The 27,208-nt window shown below is 34.4% G+C and overlaps 1 protein-coding gene across 1 annotated transcript in view; it reads right to left on the bottom strand.

The window, feature by feature from the left end:
- The window catches only part of cnsta (consortin, connexin sorting protein a), a 62,086-nt gene that overhangs the window by 29,596 nt on the left and 5,282 nt on the right, over positions 1-27,208 (bottom strand). Inside the window, exons 2-8 of the mRNA XM_087290015.1 lie at positions 17,629-18,008; positions 9,471-9,613; positions 4,580-4,610; positions 2,861-2,947; positions 2,647-2,758; positions 1,155-1,176; positions 951-1,032 (exon numbers count right to left, since the gene is read on the bottom strand). Of these exons, the coding sequence (XP_087146141.1) occupies positions 951-1,032; positions 1,155-1,176; positions 2,647-2,758; positions 2,861-2,947; positions 4,580-4,610; positions 9,471-9,613; positions 17,629-17,968 (817 nt within the window). The 5' untranslated portion in view covers positions 17,969-18,008. The remainder of the gene's footprint in view (positions 1-950; positions 1,033-1,154; positions 1,177-2,646; positions 2,759-2,860; positions 2,948-4,579; positions 4,611-9,470; positions 9,614-17,628; positions 18,009-27,208) is intronic.

Here is a 27,208-nt window from a genome sequence, read left to right as displayed (position 1 = left end):
CTCACCGTTTATGTTAGAAATGTACATACATTAGCACAAATTTATTAAAACGTTGTCTCATATGCATATTTAAATTTCAGAAAGCTAGTCAAATAAGACTTTTTACATGCAATTCCTAATGTAAGTAAATCAACCAGGAAAGTACAGTAATAACTATGTATTTTTTTTAACCCTATTGACCTGAAGTCTTGCCTTAATATTTACAGTAAATGATCATCCTCAACAAGTTAACATCAAGCTAGAACCTCCAACATGCAGTTTTATTCAATTGTTCTCACTTTAGTTCAGTTAGTAGAGAAATAAACTCACCTGAGCTAGAAACACAACTTTTATACTAGAAATGTACAAACATTAGCACATATTTAATAAAACATTGTCTCATTTGCATATTTTGCATATTTAAATTTTGGAAAACTAGCCAGTCAAATAAGATGTTTTAATGCAATTCCTAATGCAAGCAAATCAACTCAGGAAAGTATGGTGATAACCATGTATTTTTAACCCTTCTAACTTGAAATCTTGCCTTAATGTTTTAAAGGATCATCAAGAACAAATTAACATCAAGCTAAAACCTCCAAAACTACGCAAATGTATCCAATAGCTCACACTTTAGTTCAGTAGAGAAATAAACTCAACAGAGCTAGAAACTCACCTTTTATGTTAGAAATGTACATACATTAGCACAAATTTACTAAAACCTTGTCTCGTTTACATATTTAAATTTCAGAGAACTAGTCAAATAAGATTTTTTAATGCAATTCTTAACGGAAGCAAATCACCAAGAAAGTATGGTGATAATTATCTATTTTCAAACCATTTTGCCTGAAATCTTGCCTTGATATTTTAAATGATCATCATCAACAAGTTAACATCAAGCTAGAACCTCCAACACCAACCAATTTTATCCAATTGGTCTCATTTTAGTTCAGTTAGTAGAGAAATACACTCACCTGAGCTGCATGAAAGCACGTGCGTGTTCAGGTTTTGCTCTGCTCTGATCACGCTGTTCTTTTGCACTTTGGACGCTTCTCTCTATGAACAAACACACACATGACACTGACTTTCACGCACTGTGTTCTTTAAATAAAAATTAATTTACCATCATTCCTGTTAACATGCAGCTTTAACCACTAGCATCTCAGAGACAGTCGTACCTGCTCGATGCTCCACGCAGGTCTGAAAAAAAACAACAGCAGAAAGAGTGAAGAGTCAATCAAAAATCATCTTAAGAAGCTGCAGTATCCTTATTTTCGTTTTTTTCTGGACGACGTGCATAAAAGGGGACGCAAATCTAAGGTCGCTGCGCTCTGAGGGAATCTAATATTAGCACGGCACATTTCCCATACTGAAACTCTAGCGCTTGTCTCGAATTGCTGAAAGCACAGCAACGGCACATATGCTTAAACCATTACAGGACTCCCAACTGCAGAAATGAGACATAGACGAGGCTAAATTTAGGAGGGGAAAGGGAGAAGCTCAGGTGTGGCTGTGGGTGAAAGTGTCTGCTGCCCGGAGGAACAGGACAGAAAGGCACAGCTTTTGGTGCGGATTTAAATTGTTTAGTGACTCGAAAGGTGAAACATTTACTTGTACTCCATTTACAGCGCAACAATTGTATTCATTTATTTTTATTTTTTATGAAGATAAAGTTCTATGGGACACCTGGGTTGAGGCAAATTATGTATGTATATATATGTATATATTTATTTATTCATTTATTTATGTATATAAATAACACACACACACACACACACATACATACACACATACATACATACATACACATTTATATATTTAGATGAAACTGTCTGAACTCCCACAAATGAATAAGATTATGCCTTATATTAAATAATTAATACTTAATATAAATAATAATAATAATAATAATAATAATAAATTAAATGCAATAAAAAAATAAACTTGCAAATAGAATAATAAAAAATGGTGTTAACAAAACAACACATGGCATTAACCTGCTCTGTGTGTATAAATGATAAGAAAAAAATCTATCAATAAAACTGCCTGAACAACCACAGAATGAATAATATTATAAAACAACAACAACAACGATAGTAATAAATGTAATTTAATGTAATTAAAAATAAAAATGCAAATGGGAAATAAAAAAATAGTGTGAACAAAACAAATCATGGTTTTAACCTGCTCCGTGTATACAAATTATAAAAACAAATTAAATAAAACTGTTTGAACTACCACATTATTAATAATATTATAAATAATAATAATAATAATAATGTAATAAAATAAACATGCAAATAAAATAATGATAAAAGGTGTGAACAAAAAAATGCATAAACCTATTCTGTCTCTACATATTATGAAAGAATTTAAATAAATAAAACTTTCTGAACTACCACTGAACAAATAATATTAGGAATAATAATAATAATAATATTTAAAATTAAATGTAATAAAATAAACATACAAATAAAATAATAAAACATGTTTACCTTATTTGTGACCATTAAATGAAAAAAAAACAAACATTTTTTATTTGTCCGGATAAACTAGTGTAGCATGCAAAAATAAATAAGTGAAGTAAAGTAAAAAGAAGATAAAAATAAAGCACAGTTGGCCTGATCTGTGTGTCAGCTGTGATGTAGCATGCGTGTTCACCGCACTCACTGTCTGTGTGTTCTGCAGATGTGTCTCAGTTTCTCCAGATGTTCAGCATCCAGATTACGGTCTCGCTCTCCTCCACCATCCTGACACCGGCCAACCAAACCCAACCTCTTCTCTATACACAAAAGGCAAAAACATTTTCAAACATGCTATCAGGGCAAAAAAAAAAAAAAAAAAAAAAAAAACCTTCTCTTAACATTAATGAGAATCTACTGACCCCACTGCATCTGCAGAGCACTGAGGTTGAACAGCAGACGCTCATGATAGAGTCTCTCCAGCTGAATGAAGCGCACCGCTCTCTCATCTGGAAAACACTTTAGTTAAGGCATATCTACAGAAAGAGGGAAACCCCAAAGCAGCAGTGCACTTTACCACACTGAAAGCAGAGACAGATTGAATGAAATACTATCATGTACACAGCAATAATCTAAATATCGGCACCTGTGGTAAATATGAGCAAAGAATGATGAGGGGAAAAAAAAAAGTCATTTTTGTTTGTGTTGATTAAATAATTCTGCAGCTGTGATGTTTTGGCCACTTGAACCATCATCCTGACAAATAAACACCCAACTGCTAAGTCCAATTCCAGACTGTTTCATAACACTTACAGTTGACTGAGGTGTTTTTTATTATCACGGTAGTTATAAAACAAATCGCAATTTTCAGTGTTTTTGCTTTTATATTATTAATTAATTTCATTATTATAAAATTCTACACTTTTTCCCACAATTGTTTTACCCATTGTTATGAATGACTAAGTGAGTTTTATCTAAAATATAATTTATTCAGTGAAATGCTCAAACAACCACTCATGACCTTGAAATAGTAAAACAGCAAAATAAAATAATAATAACAATATAATCTAGATTATGGAGAAATAACGTTATGGAATAGAAAATAAAAGCAAAAAACTTTAAGACTTGCATATAAAGTCCTGTGATACAAAAGATCCTGGTTAAACAAAGTACTGTTTCTAACAACCTAGATGCATCAGAAAAATGTAAATATCAATGGGAAGTGGAATTCATCAGGGAATTTTTTTTCACAAAAAAAAAAAAAAGGAGGAAGACGAGTATGGCTGTATTTCACAAGGGTTCTGACACATCAACGCGAAGCAGACGTCAAACTTAATGAAACATTTAAGGGCACATGCTGAAAGGCAGAGGAATGCACTGTCTTTGACAGCTCGCAACTTCATCTGGCACTTTCACTGACACATTTACATAGACACCACTACTCCGATTTTAATATGATTAAGATAATACTCTTATTAAGAGCCTCTACCATGTAAACAGTGATTTTTGATAACCATAAAGTAAAATAAAATAAATAAAATAAAATTTGATAAACTGGCAGTGGGCAGGTTATACAGAACGAAACAAACACAGATATTTCGATACAGAACACGCATTTTCAAAGGAGAATAACTGACTTTAACATTGTTTTTAAGATTAACAAGTTCTCTCAGCACGTTTATTTAATATCTGCAAACATATGGTATTTTTTATGCTCTAGAAGAGTGTTTCTTAACCACGTTCCCAGAGGACCACCAGCTTTGCAAATTTTCCATGTCTCCTTAACCAAACACACTCGATTCAGATCCTCAGACTGAAAGACCTGTTATGGGTGTCACAGACAAAGGAGACATGTAAAACATGCAGTGTTGGTGGTGAACACTGCTTAAGAAAAGTAAAAAACTAGGATATAGCACCTTTAAAGCATATTAGTGGATATCCTAAAAAGATAATAACTATCTAGAGTAATGCATTGAATACATACATCTATATCTATAAACTATTCAAATATCCATGAGCCTGTTACAATAACAAAAGCAATGGGGTATTAAATGGAAATTGATAACATCAATAAAACAGCAAAGTTGGTTTGAACACACTATTTCACAGCCACTGTGTATTAATATAATAATTAAGGATACAGTCCTCCGCATGCATAAAGGCCTCTGCTATCTGTAAAGGAACAACAAAGTTTAGCCTGGAGTTATTATGAATTGAATTAGACAATAAATAGCATCATTAGGTTACACTGGATAACAATTGTTACATTGTTATGTTATACATTGGAGGTCAGGTCATTGAAGTATATTAAAAAATGTTGATTCATATAAATCTATATGAACTACTAATATTTATAGGATTACTGATGATAACTGATAATAATCATTGCTAATAACTTAATGACTCATAAATCATTATTATAATGTGTACCCCCAAAAATATGCAGATGTTAATGTTAAATGTTAAACAAAAAAGTAAAAAAAAAATAAAATAAAAAAAAAAAGTCATGATCGTTGTGGATAAAGTGGAATAAAACGAAACATAACATAGAACATAACATAACACAAAACAACAAAACAAAACAAACAAAACAACAAAACAAAACACAAAACACAAAACACAAAACAAAACAAAACTAAGCATAAAATAAAACAAAACATTAAACAAAGCAAAACATAATACAAACATCAAACAAACCAAAATGTAATCCAAAGTATAACAAAACCAAAAATAAAATAACAAAAAACAAAACATGACACAAAACAAAACAAACAAAAACCAACAAAAATAACACAACATAAACAAAATAAAACAAAAACAACAAAACAAAACAAACAACATACCATATCACAAAACACAACACAAAACATTAAACAAAACAAACAAAACATAACAAACAAAACAAAGACAAAACAAAACAAACAACACTAAACATAACATAACACAAAACAAAACACAAAACATAAATAAAACTAAAAATAAAAAATAAACAACAAAACAAACGTAACAAAACTAAAAATAAACAAAAACAAACAAAAACACAACAAAAACAACAAAACAGAAACAAAACAAAAAATAAACAACAAAGCATAAGCATAACACAACAAAAAATAAAACAAAAAATAAAACAAAAAATAAAACAAAAAATAAACCAAAACAAAAACAAAACAAGACAAACAAAACACTGTAGACTAAGCAGTAAAAAATCTAATTAAACAAAATCTAAAATAAATGAAATAAAACAAAACAGTGATGACATGACCTGCGTGGTCATATAAAAATAACATCAGATAAACCACATCCATCCATTCATCCTTATATGTATAACATTTTTGTTCCATTTAAAACATCTTAAATGAACAAAAGTGATATAAATGAGAGCGGTTTGTCTTGTAACCTCATATAACCCTCTCTTCAGGATGATATAAAACCTGTTGAGCCAGTGATGTTCTTGTAAAACCTGTAGACTATAAGGTCAGGCTTTAACAGAGCTTGACCATGCAATATGCTGGTCATCGTGCTTTCTATTAGATCTTTAATGTGCTGCTGCCATCAGTCGATATTATCGCCAAAGATAAAGGCAACAACATGCTAACATGAGCTTATTATTGAACAGCGTGGTGGCGTACAGGCCAACACATCTCATGTTCTGCTTCAGGCACATCAGTGAGGAGTGGTGCACCACCTACTGGAAGTAGACAACCTCACAAGGGTCCACCATCACAGCAAAACAACACTTTTCAGCAATTTACATGATTCAGCAAGTCTTTAGGTATTGGGTATCATTTTGCAAACAAGTTTTTGTTAAGTCAAAGCTGGCATGATGGAATAAACACTACTAAGTGCAAAAAATGCAAGTTTAATATTGAACAAAAATGTTTAACAGTTTTTTATTTAATTATATTAATGCTTTTAATGGTTGTTTCATTATCATATTTATTATATGCATTATGTTGGGCAAAACAGTGGCTTAATGGTCAGTACTGTCAGCTCACACCAAGAAGGACGCTGGTTTAAGGCCCGGTTGGGTCAGTTGGCATATCTGTGTGGAGTTTGCATGTTTTTCCATTTTGGCATGGGTTACCTCTGGGTGCTCTAGTTTGAGTAAGGTGAAGCTGCAGGCCCGTAGACCGAACTGCACGCTCAGACCTGCACTTTCAGACCTATCGTTTTCTCAGACAGTGCCACCTGCTGTTGGGTTGGTGAATCGGCAGGTACGGAGACCCAACCTCACGCTCAGACCAGCCCTCTCTAGCAAGTAGCAACATCAGACATGCGAGTAAGGTTATTGATTTCATTATAGCGATTCCTGAAAATGACCAGGGTTAATGGCATAAATCAATGTGATGTAAAATATTACACTAACAAACAATTATTTTTGTGTTTGATTTGATCAAAATTAGTGTCAAAACAGCATTATTTTATGATATTTACAGCTTGCTCTTATTCATTCATTCATTTTCTTTTTAGCTTAGTCCCTTTATTAATCCAGGGTCACCACAGCGGAATAACCGCCAACTTATCCAGCACGTTTTTTTACCCAGCGGATTGCCTTTCAGCCACAACCCATCTCTGGGAAACATCCATGCACATTCATTCACACTCATACACTACAGACAATTAATCCAACCCAGTTCACCTGTACCGCATGTCTTTGGACTGTGGGAGAGCACCTGGAGGAAAACCCACACGAATGCAGGGAGAACATGCAAACTCCATACAGAAATGCCAACCGGCCCAGCCGAGTCTCGAACCAGCGACCTTCTTGCTGTGAGGCGACAGCACTACCTACTGTGCCACTGCATCGCCCTCAGCTTGCTCTTATTTTCAAGTGGTGCTCACTGCAGAGCCATTTGGGCGAGCTGAGCTCCAGCGAGGGGAAGCTTGAGCTTGAGCTCCACCTTTTTTGCACTTCTTCTACGAGTGATGTCACTGGGGGTAGGGTTAGGGGTGGGGTTGGTGTACGCATTAAAACAGCTTACAGGAGGAGAAGCGAGAGCTCATGCTCCCCCTCGCTGGAGCTCAGCTCTGCTCAAATGGATGTGCAGCGAGCACCCTCTCCTTATTTTCAGTGTTGTTGTACCATTCAGGGATTGTTTTCTAGCAAAGTTTTCTGGCCAAATAAAAAACTTTAAAGTAAAAATGTTAAAATAAAATGTATAATATAACGCAATTATTATTTGTTTTATTATTTGTTTTTATTTATTTGTTTTTAATTATTATTTGTTAATTATTACACATTTTAGTGCTATGTAGGTCTACTGTACATATTACTGTATTATCTATCGGGAAATGCAACCAATAACAATAACAGTAACACAATAACAGTTCAACAATTGCTAAGAAGTTCTGTAATAATTACAAATAAGTTTTTTTTGGAAATCTAAATATCAGTTAATCTGCACAGAATTTTCAATATGAGCTCTCTTAGGTTAAAGCTAAAATAATTTGCTTGTGACTTGTGTATTTTTTATTTCCCAAATCGATATTACAATTTAAAAAGGGGGCTCTCTGCCAACACTAATACAGTGCACCAAAGGCTGCATACATTTCCACTGATTTTTGCTCAAGAAATGAAAAATCTCCCCAACAGGAATGTAAAGCATTTATTTTATTTAATGTTATTTTCTACATAAAAAATATTAATCCAATTTTTTTTCAACATTTTTCTCTGCATTGTTTACAGCTTAATGACTTGTAGGACCTTATGGAAAAGTACACAAAAATAAAGTTTGTTGTGAGAAAATTACTCAGAGTACTATCATTTACTGTATGTAAAGAAACTTATTGTATATGAAGATAATCATCATTCCCTCAACTCAATACTAAACAGTGATAAATCCTTAACATCTTAAGGCCCGAGGTGTTTTTTACATGGATTTTTTTTATTTCTCTTTGCTATTTGGGCTTATTGGAACCTAATTAGAATAAAACCTAAGTATCATCTTTTAATATGATGTACTTTTAGAAAGAAATCGTGGTCCGAATTTACATAAAACATTTTTTTTTCCTGTGATGCATATTTAACATAGATTTTTTTTAAACGTTTCGACTATCAGAGAGCAAAAACAACATTTTGTGCCCATTTTGGACAGTTAAAATAGTGTTTGGGACATTTCACATGCTGCAAAACAGTTGCAGGATGACACTGTATGTCTGTAACAAAATATAAAACATTCAAAGTATCTTAAATAACCACTAAAGAGCTAAAATGTGCCGCCTACGTTTGTGGCCACTAAGCCGTAAGAGGTTAAAGATTAAAAAAACAAACAATAAATGACTGAAAATAGTGAAGTAACTGAACAATATCTATTTACAAATAAAATGAATAAAAATACAACAGAAATAATGCTTTAACTCAAAATCTAGTATGTTTAATATTTATAATAATGTATTCAATCATAGCGTAACATTTTAAAGTAAAAAAATAGTTTAAGTTACATTTTATAAGCAGCTGAATTCAGGTTAGTCGATATTTTAAACAGCAGGTGGCACTGTCTGAGAAATCGATAGAACTGGAAGTGCAGGTCTAGCCGTCTGAGCATGCAGTTGGGTCTCCGGGGCAGCAGCTTCACAATGTTAGCCGGTTTACCTCACAGTACGAAGAAATGCACTATAGGTGAATTGAATATACTAAATTGGCCGTAGTGTATACGTGTTAATGAGTGTGTATGGATGTTTCCCAGTACTGGGTTGCAGCTGGAAGGGCTTAACCACTAAGGCACTGTACTGAGCCACTGTGTCACCCCGGCTTTCAACATTCTTCCAACGGAAGAAAGAAATGCATAAAAGTTTAGAACCAGTGTAAGTAAAGTGTAAGTAAATACTGAAGAAATGTGCACTTTTGGGTGAACTATCCCTTTAAGCGCAATGTGAAAAGCCAATTAGAAACAGACAAGTATGTGCTAATGAATGTCCTGTGAAAAATGACGATGAGTAGTTCTTCTCTCACATTGATTTGTTAAGCGCATTTAGTTTGACACTTCCGTTGGAGAAGGGGAAAAACATACAGACGGAGAGGAGATACAGGACCTGATGGAGACACTGTGGCAGTAGAGGATGATCTCCCTGCTCTTGGAGCTCCTGTAGAGATGCGGTCAGAGAGAGACTGAAGCCCTGCGGTGAAGCGCTGTCACTGTGTGGAGGATCTTCAGGACTCAGCAGACCCTCGGACACTGAAAGACAAACAGCACACACACTACTCTTTAAACCAGTGAGGATGCATATATTATGACACCAACTAAATTTCAGCATGATTATCACTAACAGAGAGAAAAATAGCTTTATTTTTACATATACATTTAAAGGTTTCACTTTAGTAGACTTTTTTTTTGGCTTTTTTTTTACTTTTTCAGTGGACTTATTTTTTTTTAGGTGAGAATGTAGCCGTTTAGATTGCAACTATGCAGTTTATTTATAAGATTTTGCCAGTAACATCACACAAAGGCCTCTTCACCCTTCACCTTTGTGTATTACTCCACCTACATACAGCCAGCAACAAGCAGAGAGACACTACAGTTTGACAAATATTACTGCTGTAAAACAATAAAATGTACTTCTGAGGCTTTTTAAGTCGAGCATGTAGTTATTTAGATTGCAACTATGCCTATTTTAAACTATTTACAATTTTTGAGAGCTCGTCAGCGGCCATTAGCCTGCCATAGTGTAGTAAAGCAAAGATGGTTGACGTTTTCTATGTACAAGGTGACGAGAGAACCGCATAATAAGCCCTTACGCTTAAAATATTTTAACAGTTTGATTTCTAACTACAGCTGGTCAAATCATTATTAAACTGGTAAGCATACCTGCCAACACTTCCGTTTTTCATGGAATATCCCGTACTTCAGACCAATCTCCAGCAACCATCCCGTTTTTTTATTTCTTCCGGAAAACTCCCGTAATTTCACCCACCCCCCTCTTTGGTACAGTCTGTAAACACCCCTGGGTCGCCAACTTTGGTACAGTACCCGATCGAAGCGGCCACCCAAAACCAGCTGTATCCTATCCCTGTTCTCAACAGTGTCAGAGACCTCACCCCCGAACACAATAAAAAAATTCGGTCCCACTTTATATTAAGTGGCCTTAACTAATATGTACTTACACAGGAATTAATAGTTTGTTACAATGTACTTATTTTGTAAATACATGTATTTGTTGTGTACTTGATTAAATACCTGTACGTAAATACATCTGTAATTAACTTCTGTAATTACATTTGTAAATACACTGCTGAGCATTCCCTACACCTTAACCCACCCATAAACCTACCCACACCACCAAACCGGTCCCTAACCCAACCCCTATCCCAACTCAAGAGTACCACAAGTGTTCTCAAATACTTTATGAACAAAGTAAGTACATTGTATTTATTTTTTGACGTAAGTACATAGTAGTTAAGGACACTTATTATAAAGTGGGACCAAAAATTCTTAGAATAAAAATGATTTTTTTCTGTTTCCATGAAGTTACCCAACTGATATTAAATTTTATTTTTATTACTGATACCAACCCTAAAATATTTTAAGTGTGTACAGTACAGCACATCTTACATATTTCTTTAAGCTTAGCTGAGTGACTGCACCCAGTATTTGTGCATCAACACCGATATCTCACTCCAGAGGCTGACCTGTATTATTCATGACACTCAAACCAGTCTGAAAAGCTGCTTGTCAACATTGAGACCCAGTCACTCACTCTGCTGCCAAAAACAGAAACACAAGTCTAGCACTATTACTCAGAGTACCTGAATCCACCAGACAAAAGAAATGCTACTCCACCCTCAGTCTGCTCAAGCTCACAACAAACACATCTACGCAAACTATTACAAGTGCCTCTATTTTGATGGAAACTAGAATTCTTCTACAATAGATTTATATGCATACAAGTACAAAAATACTGTCAAACAATTGGATTTGATTAATTTGAATATTAGCCTGTCTAAACTCCGCCTTTCTAAACTCTATCCTGCTCTGCTGTACTCTTATTGGTCAAATCACAGCTCAGTGTGTTGTGATTGGTCTACACAGATTATAGCATGTGTCAGAAAAGAAACACCCAAGAAGTGTAGAAACTAAGAGTTTCCTTTTCTCGGCAATTGTAACTGTATAGAACAAGGATTCTGTTGATTTTACTTCTTCATTTCAAAACATTGAACAATGAATTGAATGAAACATTGGATCTAATAATTCATAATCACTTTTTAACAGCATGCAAGCCTTAATGCTATCTTTGTGGAGATCTCACAAAGTACAAAATTAAATTCAAATTAGCACAAGATCCAAACAAACTCAGTTCATACTTTCTAAAAATAGACCAGTGAAACAGTTTCTGAATTAAATAGATATTTTGTTAAATATATGTCTAATCTTATGACTACAGTTAAGAGGGGTAAGACAAGATTTGCTTGCCCCGGACAGCATAAAGGAGTTTTCTTTCCATTTGGTGTGAGGTATCAAACTCCATTTAAAAAAAGGTCTCTACTAGTCCTTACTTCATATTCCCATTCAGTAGTCCAGAGTTTGTCAAGTGGCATGAATGAAATCTTGCTGAAAGTGAAACTGCTGAACTATTTAAAATGAAATATCTATATTTATATAAACTTTTACATGTGAAGTCAGTCAGCAGAGTTTATAGCTTTTTTTTTTCTTTTAGGGGGCTGATTAGATTAGAATTAATCAAAATAAAAGAAAAATAACAAAAATAACATTCATTACAAGTTGATTTAAAAAAGCACCTACATTGGTTTGCATTTTGTGATTTATTTTCTATTTAAAGGGCACATAGTTTACCCGTTTTTATGATTTAATATTAACATTATGGTTAATATTAATATTATAATAATAATAATAATAATTATTATTATTATTATTATTATTATTAATTTTATGGAGTGTGCCAGTTTAGGTTCAGTTCAAAATACAATTCAGGTTTTTATTAAAAATGTGTTATAATGGGTTATTTTGGGTGCGTATACATAGCTCGCTGTTTTAGGGGTATGTTGCTTCACATGAAAATTTGCTTCAAATTCCCGCCCAACGTAACAAGGGGGCGGAGCCAAGAGCTCCCCCCTCTGTGTTTGGCAACAGACAGAGAGAAGCAGCATGACAGCTGTCGACTTGAAGCGTCGTTGTGTGTACCCTGATAGAAACCTATGTTTAGAATTCTAAAATGCATGGCACTGAGCGTTGCCGAGCATCGCTTTTGGTGTGCGACCAGCAAGCAAGTTTGTTATTTTATTTCCATTGGAGCGACACTCACGTGAGGCAACCTGCTCGCACTTTCCAGCTGCACCTAGTTAAGATCACACTCACAGGGAGCTTCTGTGACCGCGAAACATGCAAACGGCTGAAGTTTAAGGTGAACGCAATGAAAAGTACACTAGTTTGCAGACCTATCTACAAACAAACTAAGTTACAAACATTAGCCCCTTTCACACATACAGACCTTTCCGGAAAATTGCCAGCAATTTTCCGGAAAGGTTGTATGTGTGAACAGGTCCTTTTTGAAAATACCGGTAAATTCGTTCTGGCTATTTTCCGGAAAGAGAAGTTGTAACATTACCGGCAATTTGCCGGAATGCTGCGCTGTGTGAATGCAGAAGGAAGATTCCCGTAATAAGCGCGTGCACGTCTAGAACGTGCTGACGTGAGACGTCTGCTTTAGCCAATCACAACAGTCAGACGCATTTACGTCCGCGCGGTTTGTGAGAATAAAAACCTTTGAATATTTTTCCAGACACATTTAGCTGCTAGAAGTTAGTCAGATCACGTTTATATGTTCTTCTTTATGCCAACTGTGTAAATAATCATCGATGACATGCTTATGATAAGCCGTTGTTTGTTTACCTTTAAGCTTTGCGTGTGCTTGTGAAACAGCCTGTGAGCGCCTGCACACGCACATATTATGAACATTTTGACATGCGAAAGTGATCCTGCGAAAGTTGTTCACAATATTGATCATCCACAGAGTTTGTAATTTAGTCAAATGTTTACAAATACAAGCGCAGCCGTTTAAAGCTCATTTGTGGTGAATGATGTCAGAATTTACCGGTATTTTGGAATGGATGTGTGAATGCTCTTTTCCGGAAAATTTCCGTAACATCCTCGCCTGTGTGAACAGCACTTTTTTCAATATACCGGTAAAGTCGTTCCGGAAATTTTCCAGATATTTACCGGTATCACTGTGTGAAAGGGGCTAATAATTCCGATTACAGCGATCATGTGGTGAATGTTGATCTTGTGTTGATCCCAATGAGCCTTACATCTAAAAATGGAGCAGGGGTGTTCCTTTATTGACACCGCTTTGACTCACATGCTGAAAATCAGGGACGTGAAACAACAAACTGAGGATATGTTGATGCGCGCAGCTGTCAGTCAATATTAGTGGGCGGGGGGACCACACTCCTACGTCAAGTTGCGGTCGATCTAAAAACTGCTCCAATTGGTCCGTTTCTATGTTGTTGAATTAAAAAAAAAAGGACTGGGTGTGTTTATATCACCCCAATATGACGATCTATACACTATATCTACACAGATGTCTGTCCAAACAGCTTGAAAAGTAGATTTTTACCATAGGTGCCCTTTAATAAGAATCTATTTTTCATTTATATATTAGCAAATATTTTAGAGTGTTTGCTGGACTTTAACTGCATAAAATTAATCAAAATAAAAGTAAAATAACATTTATTATAATTAAATTTTTAAAAGCATCTAAACTGTTTTTGCATTTTGTGATTTTTTTTCAGAGGATTTCTGAAAAATACAGTAAAAATTCCATCTCGTTCTCATGAACCCAACCTCGAGTCTCATCTCGTTTCGTAGTGTCTTGTCACATACCTCACATCACACAAGGTACGTCTGTTTAGTATTGTGAAAAGGCAAAGCCGAATATCTGTGGTTAAAGTGCCACCCAGCGGTCAAAAGCTGCTAGTGCACCAATTGCCGCCGTCGCTGCAGTATGAATGGCGGCAAAAGGAACACATTGAAGTAGTAACATCTGTATTAGGAAAGATTCAACACTGTAAAAAGCAATTAGTTAAGAGGTGTGTAAACCCATTGCTTTTAAAGCGATTAGTTGAATTTATTTAAAGTTGCTTTTAAAGCAATTAGCTGACTTTACTTTAAAAAGTTATATATATGATATATGGTATGTAAAATAATAGATATATGGACATCACAGAGGCACAATTGCCTCACAGCAAGAAGGTAGCTGGTTTGAGCCTCGGCTGGGTCAGTTGGCATTTCTGTGTGGAGTTTGCATGTTCTCCCCGTGTTCACGTGGGTTTCCTCCAGGTGCTCTGGTTTCCCCCACAAGTCCAAAGACATGCGGTACAGGTGAATTGGGTAGCTAAATTGTCCATGTGTGTGAATGAGAGTGTATGGATATTTCCCAGTGATGGGTTGCAGCTGTAAGAACATCCACTGTGTAAAACATGTGCTGGATAAGTTGCCGGTTCATTTTGCTGTGGCGAACCTAGATTAAAAAAGGGACTACTCTGAAAAGAAAATGAATGAATGAATAAATAAGTAAATATAAAAATGTAAAAACTTACCTAATAACTTAAAAAAAACAAAGTTACAATAGGCTTACTCATTTTTTTAAAGTACTAATTGATTGTATTGGTGTGCTAAAGGATTACTCATTTAGTTTACTACTGATTCTCTTATAATACTTCAGTGTCATGATCTCTAGCAAATGACAAGCTCTTCAAAAATTCTCACTATAGCAGATGAGACAAAAAAAACAAAAAAACAAGCAGATTAAGTCTTAGGCGAGTTAACGAGTTGTTTTTGCAAGAGAACTGTGACAGTACATTCACACACACATGCACTGACACACAGCTCAACTATTCGACTCTTCTTAAATACAAACAGTCCAAATAGTTTCTTAATTGTGCAGTCCAACAGTGGCACTGTGAGATGTTTTGAGATTGATTAACTGATTCTGTTAGCAGCTTTCTCCAATCTGTTTGAATTAAAAGTTTTAGTTCAATTTACTTGATAGCAAAATCTACTAATATTGTTACTTAATAAAAAGATTAACGACAGCATAATACTTCATACTTATATATCGTTCACTAAACATTTAAATGAGCTTCCATTTTTATATTTGATATTTTATTTTTAAATTATATTTTTGAAATTCCCTTTTGTGTTTGTCTGATTTTTTTATATTTTAGTTTTAGTTTATTTAAATTCCAGCTTAAATTAGATGAATTTTAGTTTCTTAAAATACATTTACATATTCTTAAATGAATTTATTTTAGATTCCTTGCCAAGTCAACACTTTAAAATATCCTTTTTTTGCTAAATTATTAGAGCATTTTTTTTTTGTTTTTCTTCGAGAATTTCATAAACACAAGAAAACAAAAGTCATATACAGTTTTTACTATTTACAATCAGCTATTGTTTTAACATTTGTATTTTTTTCATTTGCATATTTATTTTTTTAGTTTTAGCATTTTAAATTTGAAGCTTAAGTAATTGTATAAAATAAAATACTAATAAAAAAACTATTAAATATATAATTAAATAATAAAAAATAATAATAAAAATGCAGATTATAAAACACATTTTTAGATAATAGGCTAATTTTAATTTAATTTTTAGCCATTTTACATGCTTTTATTTCTGTAATAAAGTTTTTGTTTTTAAATTTAGCTTGGGTATATCTTTCTGTTTTAGTCATTTTAAAACTTAAACCAATTGTGTTTTAGTTAGATGCCAAGTTAATTTTTTAATTTTCATTTGTTTGTCTTCAGTCATAAGCCGGACTGCACCAAAAAGCTGAGGAGCGGGGGGAGATGGTAGTGGAATTCCGGGAGTTTTCCGGGAGACAGAAAAATACGTGATAGGTCTGAAATACAAGAGACTCCCGGGAAAAACGGGAGTGTTGACAGGTATGGGTCAGTAGAATGTTTAAATGTTTTAAAATAAGCTTCTCCTGCTCACCAAGGCTGCATTTATTATATCATAAATACAGTACATATTGTAAAATTGTGCAATGTCTTTGCGCTATAAAATAACTGTTCAAATGTAGTTTAGTATTTATTCCAGTGATTTTAAAGATGAATTTTCAGCTTCATTACTCCAGTCTTCAGAGTCACATGATCCTTCAGAAATCACTCTAATATTAATTAATATTACTGTTGTTATTATTAATAATGGTAATAGTAATAAAAGCAATAATGACTGGAGTAATAATTTTATTTGAAGCAGCATTCAATAAGAAAGTAGTCATTTAAAATTGTAAGCAAATATTTAACATTTATTTTTTTTTTACATGTAATAAATTTCACCTTGATGAACTAAATAATTTTTCTTAAAGAAAATATGAAAAAAAAAAATCATAAAACAACCAGTCAAAAGTTTGAGCTCAGAGCACGCACACACACACACGCAGGCAGGCACACGCACACACACACGCACACGCACACGCACGCACACGCACGCACACGCGCGCGCGCACGCGCACACGCACACGCACACGCACACGCACACGCACACGCACACGCACACGCACACACACACACACACACACACACACACACACACACACACACACACACACACTCAAATTTAGTTATACTACAATTGTATTTTTATACTTTTAAACTTTTATGCTGAAAAAAGGTAGATATTACAATTATGTTTGGCTGTTAACACATTATTTAAAATACTATATGTGGCTTAAAAATTGCTATTAACTTTTTTGGTGGGGCCAGTGTAAATTTTGGCAGGGCAAGTTAAAATCTGAACCACTGGCCTGATCGGGCCAGTAGAAAAAAATCACTAGCGTTGAACCCTGGAGTAGCTCCTCCCCTTTTAAAAAAGCAGCCAATAGAGTTTCGTTTTATCACAGCTCTGCCAGTGAGAGTGGTTGAGCTCAAGCACAGCAAGTGAAATGCTAATGAGAAATGTCTTGAAGGGGTGCGGCATGTCAGACACTAGAGAGCATTTGATTGGTCAAGATTAGATGAGAAACAGAAGTATGAGGTGACGTGAAAAAAAGTGTTAATCAATTTGGGCAAAAGTGACAATCTACAAGTTTTACATGCTTACATTTGTTTAATATCTAACGCAAAATTTATCACTGTTTTGGAGCATACTAGATTAAAGATATCCTTGAAGACTAACATACTGATACTACATCTATCATGGTTTCTTTCCACACTGTTGTCTCTGTAAGTTACCTGTGGGGCTGGGACTGGGTGTTGGAGAGTCTCGGATGTGTCCATCCAGCTCTGGAGAGAACGCACCACTGTTACTGTCCACCTCCTCTTCATCTTCCTCCTCTTCATCCTCCACCTTGGAACTGTCGTACTCCTCATCGTCTCCATTGTTGTTAGTGAGCTCCGGCCGGAGGGGCCCGTGTCCACCTCTGGGCCCCTGCTCCACCTCATCGGCCTCCTCCAGCAGCCGGTTGTGGTTGTCATCAGGGCTGCGGCAGGACTCAGAGCAGCTCTGTAGCTCCGGCTCAGTCGCTCCTCCTCTCCTTACAGGGCCGTCGCTCTGCCACTGACCGTCATCCATCAAGATCCGCTCAGGCACTGGACGCCGCTCCGCTCTGCCTCTGGGAGACACAGAATAATCAGGAACAGTAAAGAAATAGCCGGCCTTTCACTGAACTGACTCATAGTTCAGCAGTAATTGTGCTTCAGGCTTTCTGAGAGCAGTGCACGAATCACACCACTTGAAATTTGTATTGGGTTTGTTCTGCATTTGCTTACAGCTTTAATACTAGTAAGAGGGCTAATAAATGAAATAAGATTGTTTTGTGCTAATGCTTTTGGTCAGGTAATCAGATATTTAGCATTATTAATTTCTTTAGTATTATTTCATATGTTATTATCAATTCATTTTTCAACAAGTAAAATAGCTAAAATGGGAGTGCGATATGGCTGTACATCAGCACTGGTAAGAGGCGTGCATTGCCTTAAGGGGGTCACACACAAGAAGTGTCGCTCGGTGACACGCAGCTCCAAGCATTTCAGAATTCTAAACATAGGTTTCTATCAGGGTACACACACCGGCGCCGCAAGTCGGCTGCTGTCGGCAGCTTCCAGCCACGACTCAGGACACTGTTCATATTTCTGCGGCGCCACAGAGCGCCATCTAATTAGATTAATTTTAAATAGCATGCGAATGTGCGCGTCTGGTGTGCGATACTTTCAACTGTCATGTGCGCACTGTGTCGTGGTGCTGAGCGGCTCATCTGGTGTGTGACGCCCTTTAGTGTCCCACCAGTGCTGATATACAGCCATATCGCACTGCTACAAGTGTGATATTTTGCTTATATAACAGTTTGACTGCATAATCGTGTGTATAAAAAAGAAAATCAAACAGAGAGAGTCTAAAAACCCTTATGTAAGAGGAACTACTTTTTTCCGCCATCTGCTGTTCTGACTTCAGCTGCAGATGTGAAGGAATGGCAAAAGAAAGTAGTTCCTCATACAAAAGGATATTTAGACTGTCTGTGTTTGACTTTTTTTTTCTATACAAAATTGTGCCGTCAAACTGTTATATAAATGCAATATCACACACTCGTAGCAGTGCAATATGCCTCTATATCGTCACTTGTAGGACATTAAGGGAATGCATGCCTCCCACGAGTGCCTTTATACAGCCATGTCGCTACTAGCATGATATTGCTCATATACATATACAGTTGAAGTCAGAATTATTAGCCCCCCTGAATTATTAACGCCCCTGTTTATTTTTTTCAACAATTTCTTTTTAATGGAGGGAAGATCGTTTCAGCACATTTCTAAGCATAATAACTTTAAAAACTTATTTTTAATAACTCATTTCTTTTATCTTTGACATGATGACAGTAAATAATATTTTACTTGATATTTTTCAAGACACTTCTATACAGCTTAAAGTGTTCTGTAGACTATCGAAAAAAATAGCTTAAAGGGGCTAATGATTTTGTCCCAAAAATGTTTTTTAAAAAATTAATAACTGCTTTTATTCTAGCCGAAAAAAAAGACTTTCTCCAGAAGAAAAAATATTATCAGACATACTGTGAAAATTTTCTTGCTCTGTTAAAAATAATTTGGGAAATATTTAAAAATAAAATAAAATCAAAAGGGGGCTAAAAATTCTGACTTCAACTGTATATACAGTATACATATGTGTGTGTGTGTGTGTGTGTGCGTATATATATATATATATATATATATATATATATATATATATATATATATATATATATATATATATATATATATATATATATAAGATAAAGTTACTATGACCATTTATGTGAAGCTGCTTTGACACAATCTACATTGTAAAAGCGCTATACAAATAAAGCTGAATTGAATATATATATATACACATACACCCACACACATACACATACACCCACACACACACACACATATATATATATATATATATATATATATATATATATATATATATATATATATATACATACACATAGTGAAGATTCAAGTTTCAATAAAAAAAACAAACCTTTCAATATTGCAATATCTCACACAGTGAGTAACGAAATACAATACATATGAAATGATAAATAACCAAAAAATAAATTGAAGAATGGCAGAAACGTATTTTCATAAATGCAAAAAAAAAAACATTTAAAAACCAGTAATACTTCATAAAGTAAATCTAAAAAACTAAACTCAACACTATAAATCAGCAACACCATAAAACTCATATGCTTTTATTTGTGTAAAAATTTCTCACTGAAAATAGAAATTTAAATTTCCTTTCTTTTAACTTTTTTGAAAGATTATAACCAAACAGTAACAACATTTTATTAAAGTATAAAATGTTTTACCCTCAATACTCTAAATAATATCAAAATTATTAATTAATTAAAAATAAAAAAATCTCAGATGTCAGCACCAACCTGCTGTCCTGTGTCCCTTTTAGAAAATACTCCACAAGTCTCTATGCTACATCTCACACTCTTTGTCTTTCTCTGATGGTTTGGTTCCTTTGAATAGTGAATTCACACACCATGGAGATTTTCCATAATGTCCCCAATGGGCTGTTACTGAAGAAAGATCATCATGCCTGCTGCCATATATTCTCATGACAGAGCTTATGCAACACCATACAGCATCTTACGGATCTCGAGTCGGGCTGTTTGTTTTTTGTCAGCTCTGGGGGATTCTGGAGCTCAGTGAATGAAAGAGCGAAAAACCGCAGTGTTTATAGGTCACCGTGTGCGATTATAACGCTTAGGGCACTTCTGTGTGCATTAACTGAACAAACTGAGCTGTGCATATAGTGTTATTAAAACTATTATTAGCCAAAGACAACACGATTCAATTTTTTTCCATATACTGAAGTTAAAGGGACTATAAAATAAATAAATATTGTTAATATAAACAAGCAAACAAACGAAAAAACTAATTTTTATGAGAAACTTTATCTTAATAACATAAACAAAGCAAAAAGAAATAGAAATGAAAAGTAAATCATGATATTACTACAACTACTACTACTACAAGTGATAATAATAATAAAAATAAATACAAAATAATAAAAAAGTGAAATAAAAATACTAAATTAATATATAAATAAATAATAAAATATATTAAAACTAATAATAATTATTAAAGTAAATATATATTTTAAAGAAACATACTAAATACATCCAAGAATATGATAATATTATATTATAACCCTACAGAAACTATGTTTATTATAATACTACTGTATATTGATATTACTAAGAAAACAGGCTGAATCTCACTGGAAATAATTTACTAAAATACAAAACTAATCATAAAATATTGAAAGCATTGTCAACCGGTTATCATAGATTTATTTAAAGTTTTTTTTTTTTTGTCAGGGGACTAATAATAATTTAAAGATACAAAACTCTGATTCTGAAATAGAGATGGGCGATATCGATCAATTTGGCATCATACGATGTCTAATGTGAAACGTCGCGATGGACGATGACAACCTCGTTGTGGGCGGTGCTGAATTAATAATTCATGAACAATGATATGAATAATTAATTCATAACAGGTGACGCAGAGGCGCAGTAGGTAGTGCTGTCGCCTCACAGCAAGAAGGTCACTGGGACAAGCCTCAGCTGAATCAGTTGCCGTTTCAGTGTGGAGTTTGCATGTTCTCCCTGCGTTCATGTGGGTTTTCTCCGGGTGCTCCGGTTTCCCCTACAGTCCAAAGACATGCGGTACAGGTGAATTGGGTAAGCTAAATTGTCCGTAGTGTATGAGTGTGTGTTTGTGTGTGTTTGTGTGTGTGTGTGTGTATGAATAAGTGTGTGTAAATGTTTGCCGGGGATGGGTTGCGGCTGGAAGGGCATCCACTGCGTAAAAAACAGGCTGGAAAAATTGGTGGTTCATTCCGCTGTGGCGACCCCGGATTATTCAGGGACTAAGCCGAAAAGAAAATGAACGAATAATTCATAACAAATGTTTCAACTACCTGACCCGAATGGTTTTAGTTTTACCAATAACCAAATCATAAATAAAAATACCGTTACACATAAATTACTACCTGTCAATCACTTTGGCAAGAAGAGATAGAGTGATCTGTGTCATTATAATGGCTTCAACAAACTTGGATGGTAAAAAAGGTGCACAATCAACAGGAACCAACCAACAGTGTCTGAGGTTTTCACTTAAATTACTAAGAAAAGCGTGAAAGGAAAAAATTGAAGCAGTGTACTGACACTGACACATTACCTGATGGATTCAAAAGACCGAAGAGTCATTAGATACTGGAGACAAGATTAATTAAATATCACATTTAACAACTATAATGAGACGTAATCTAGCGGTACATCCTTGATAAACTGTGTATTTTTCGTGAGCGGGTTGCTGCTGCGACAAGGGCGAGGTGAAGGATCGCGATAAAGGTTCAGCATCGTGATGTCTATCGGCCATCAGCGATGGAATCGTATATTGACCCCACCCTATTCTGAAAAATTCCCCCCCCCTTTATTTATTTAAAAAATACATTTTTACATAGATGTATACATGATAATTTTTTTCTAAATGAAAATGAGATGTTTTTGTTTGTATGTTTGTTTATTTATTGCCACATTTACAACTTCTGAATAAAACGAGATGTTTTAGTTTCAATTTAATTTAATCCTTTTAACATTTAACGCTCATTTTATTTAACAAAAGTGATTTAAGCTTCATGGTTTCCATTTTAGCTTTAAGCTACGGTAACTTTAAAAGCCCTGCTATGTAAATAAGCGTGTTATTATCATTATTTATTAACATATAAACTATACAACACACCATTCTGTTGCAATGTGCAAGACAAACGCAGTACACAAATGCATCCTTATTAACCAGGGAACTGCATACATAAAAAACCTGTCTGTGTATATTGAGGACCTGATCCTGATGTTATTCAGAAGAGCAGACTGACTCACATTAGACCCCGGGTGTTTATACGCTTTTAAAAACACAATGACTCAGTGAAGAGCGGACAATCAGATCTGTGCCTGCGGTGTGACCACCTACACACATCCAAAACACATCACGACAAGAGCCAGGTGAACCGCACACGACTGCTCAACACGTGTTTCTAGCAGTTCGTCTTCAAAATAGTTTCTGACCTCTGACCCACTTAAGATATAAACGCATAAAATTAAATTAGCAATGCAGAGATTTATATATATTTTTTGTGTTCAATTCTGATTGCAGATGTGTTAATATATTCTGTCAATTTTCATATTAATTTATTTTTTAAATCAAGAAAAAAAAAGAATTTTAATATGTACATAACCTTTATTAGGGGTTGAATGTTCACAAAATTGTCAGTTTGGTTCATTTTACGCTTTTCGATGTTTTGAATTACATTGTAAAATAATAATAAAATTAATATTATTAATAATAATAATAATAATAATAATAATCTATTGCACGGGTACCCAAAGTGTTTTGTATGAAGGGCCAAAAACCAAATATCATTGATAGGTGTGAGCCGAAGATAAATATACCAAACTATTTTATTTCCTAATATTTTAAAATAAATAGAAAACATTGCTTTGAATCGTATTAACTAACGCAGTTTAACCAATTCATGAAAACTTACTGCAATAAAAACAAAAACAATCACATTTCTCAGTAGAGTTCAATGCTGAATACCCTACTCAAGCAGAATATTGCCTTGATTTGCTCACTACAGTCTCTGCATTGTCCTCTTTCCGTCAGCTGACAGTATTTACATTTTAAACTAAATGACAGCATTTTAATTAAAACATTTTCAGTAAACTTTTTGTAGCTTACCAATAAAACAAACAAATAAAAGAGAACATTATTTGAAAGACAATCTCTACCTTGCCAACATTCTCCCTCTCTTCTCAGATGGGATGGCGGGCCAAATCAAAGGTTACCATGGGCCAACTTTGGCCTGCGAGCCATAGTTTGGGGATCTCTGCCCTATTGTAACACTTAAATACCATTTAGAAATACTACATATCAGCATAAAACACATGGCCTTATAATCTACAGTATTTTTTATCGTTTACAGTAATTAAAACGTTTTTAAGGCCATGTGTTACAATTTAAGTCTTAAAAGTTCGGTATGTAGTTAGTTTGACACCCAATAACTGAACTAGTTATTGCACCCCTGATCCAAAACACACGCAAGCGCAGGTTGCCAGATTGACGACATTAACAGCAAGCCTGACTACTGCGCCTAAAGGCTGATTTAAATTATATTCTAAATAAAAGCACTGGCACACGATAGAAGGAATATTTTCCATATTAAAGGGGTTTTTGTTCTAACCAACACCTAAAATTTATATTTTAGAAAAAGCTTCTATTTCTTGAAGCTGAACAACATAATAAACCATGATAACCTCAGGTACACCTCATGTGCTTTATTCAGTGTTAAATGCTAATAATGTGGATTTAAATACCATTTTACATCACATGTATTGCCATATACTGAAAAAAGCACCATAGTTCACCTCAGATGTTGAAACTAAAATAAACCGTTTGAACTTCAGTACTGTGATTCAGTGCAAAGCAACACATATTAGTCATTCAGCATGTACATTTAATAATGCTAAATAAGTTTAATATGTATTAATTAGATTATAAACCTTACCATTTGGTTGAAATGCAGTGAGTGCACTATTGTGTGCTTCTGAAGGGCTGTATTTAAATTTCTGCCGTGTTTTGTCTAGTGCAAACAGCCAAATTTCTTAACACTTTAAATCAAGAAAAAAATTTATTTCTGCAAATCTCATAAGGTAGCATGTAGTCAGGACACGGGGTTACAATGTAAATTGCTCACCCAATGTGTACGTAATGTTTGTAATATTTATATTATTTGCTAATTAATACCCTCACGTGAATCTGTGAATCTGTGTCTTATTTTGGAGTCTGCTATTGTCCACCAGCGGTCACATTTCAGTTCAGGAGGCATACTTTGAATACCCTCACGGGAATCACATGAATCTGTGAACTGTGAATCTGTCTCTCATTTTGGAGTCTGCTATTGTCCACCAGCGGTCACATTTCAGTTCAGGATGCATACTTTGAGTACCTTTCTGACTGAATGAAATGCGCTGTTTTTCATAAAGCCAACCTGGGGGGCAGAAATATAATTAGCTAATAAGTGGCAGTAGGCGGGTTAAATGACCAAAACAAAGACAGCGTTCCAGCACGGAAAGCACATATTCAAAGCAGAATATTTGACTTCAGCATTGATTTTTATATAAACAAGAATGTTCATAAAACATGTTTGTTAAAAATCTGCAAACATATTATGGTAATTTTGTGCTTTAGAAGAATAAAAAAACGTACACATAGCACCTTTAGGGCTGGGACACACCAAGCCAAAGCCACACAGCTAGCGCTGAGAAAACCCAACTGTGTTGTTGCCTTAAGTAGACTCACATCTGGTTCCATCTGGACCGAAAAAAATTTGGTCAACAGCTTTCAAATATTAGCAGGAAAAGGGCGTTTTTCAAATTTCAGTAATGATTGGTACAGAACTTAATCCTTTTGTCAACCCTAGTCTGTAATAATCTGCAAGAAAAAAACAGTTAAAGTACTATAGACTCTCAAAAGATATAGCAAATCAAGCAGAATTGAGCCTTCCCTGCTCACTAAGATCTTTCTATATGATTTAGCAGCTTACACATATTTTCCCATAGTTTAGACTGCATAAGCAGAGCAATGCATTGAATAAAAATGTGCAGAATTAGTTTATTGTAATGTAGAAAATATAACAGTAAATAAAATATAACTGCTGTAGTATGAAATGTTGAACAAGGAACAAAGTTACTGTAGTGATCAACTTACTGTAGTAATCATTTTATTTCTGCATGGCACCTGTGCTGCAAGTCTATTGGTACATTTGTACTGGCCTAAGTTAACTCTCACTTTCTACTATCAAATTATTGCAATGCAGTTTGTATGCAGGTCTGGAACAGAAAATAAAATAAAAATAAAAAAAAACAGGTCCAATTTTTGGCCGGTCAATTTGTGTCACTACATAAATGTACATTATGATAATTATTCATGTTAATAACTGACACTTTAAAGAGCACAAACAGAAAAACAGAAGGTCTGTCACAACATGTCAAACATAAATTTGTGTCTGTGGGCTGGCATGTTCATTCATCCGCTTTTCTTTGAGAGGGGACTCATTAATAATCAAAGACAGCTGCACTCTCTCATTAACTCATTTGAAAACACTGAAGCCTGAGGGGTGAATGAGAAACAGAGAGAGAGAAAGAGAGAGTACAAAAAACATACTCCATTAAAAATAACACATTATTTTTAAAATACTAATTAATAATAATAATAATAATAATAATAATAATAATAATAATAATAATAATAATAATAGATTTTAACAATAATAACTAGAACAAAAAATAAAAGAAAGAGAGAAAGAGAAAAAGGAGAGAGAGAGATGGAAATAGGTTTATTCATCTAGAAAAACAAGCATGACTGGAGCAGCTCGACACGCACATTGTGTTCCTCAAAACCGGCTGTGAAATCAACCTCAATTCTCTATTCTGCTTTAAAACAGGAAGTGATACTGAAAGTCCTTCTTGAAATATTTAAATACATATTCTGTTGACTGTATTCACATAATAAAAAACTATAACTTAGCTCAGTTGTGTGGAATACTTGCTTCTGAATGGCTAGTCATTATGAAACAGCATAATAGACCCGAGTGGATGTGTGAAGTAAATAATTGAAAAATGAAGGAGAAAAAAAAAAAAAACTTAAAGTACTGCCTTAAATAATTTAGGCCAAGATCAATTCTAATTTGCTACTCAATTAAGGCTTGTAGAAATTAAGTATTGAAGTATATTTATCTTGGAATTGTTTAATGTTCTGAGGAAATATCAAAGTACACTCAACAAGGGTTGTCGCGATACCATTTATTCATGTTATGATACTATACCAGCTGAAGTATTGTGATACCAAGTAGTATTGCGATACTGTAACTCATAACTCAAATCCATGAAATAAAGAAAATTGTCAGAAATACTATGTTTTATATGTTATATTATGCCTACTTGAATTGAACAAATGATTTACTAACTATTGAAAAGAACTATTTGCATGTCACTTCACCTACAATGTATTCGTTCTTTTTTGTTTATTTTGTAGATAACTGACCAATAAAAAACATTAAAATAAAAGAGACAAATTATACGTTACAAAACCAGCATTTTTTTAAACTACATTAGACTTTATGAAGTGGTCAGAAATTGTTCTAATGTTTCCTTAACCTATTGTTTTTTTCAGTCTTATCAGTTAAGATTCAAGA

Source organism: Danio rerio, chromosome 17, assembly GCF_052040795.2.
Source record: "Danio rerio strain M-AB ecotype USA chromosome 17, GRCz13ab, whole genome shotgun sequence".
In the NCBI taxonomy this organism is placed as follows: domain Eukaryota; kingdom Metazoa; phylum Chordata; class Actinopteri; order Cypriniformes; family Danionidae; genus Danio; species Danio rerio.
This window is presented reverse-complemented; position numbering and strand designations above follow the sequence as displayed.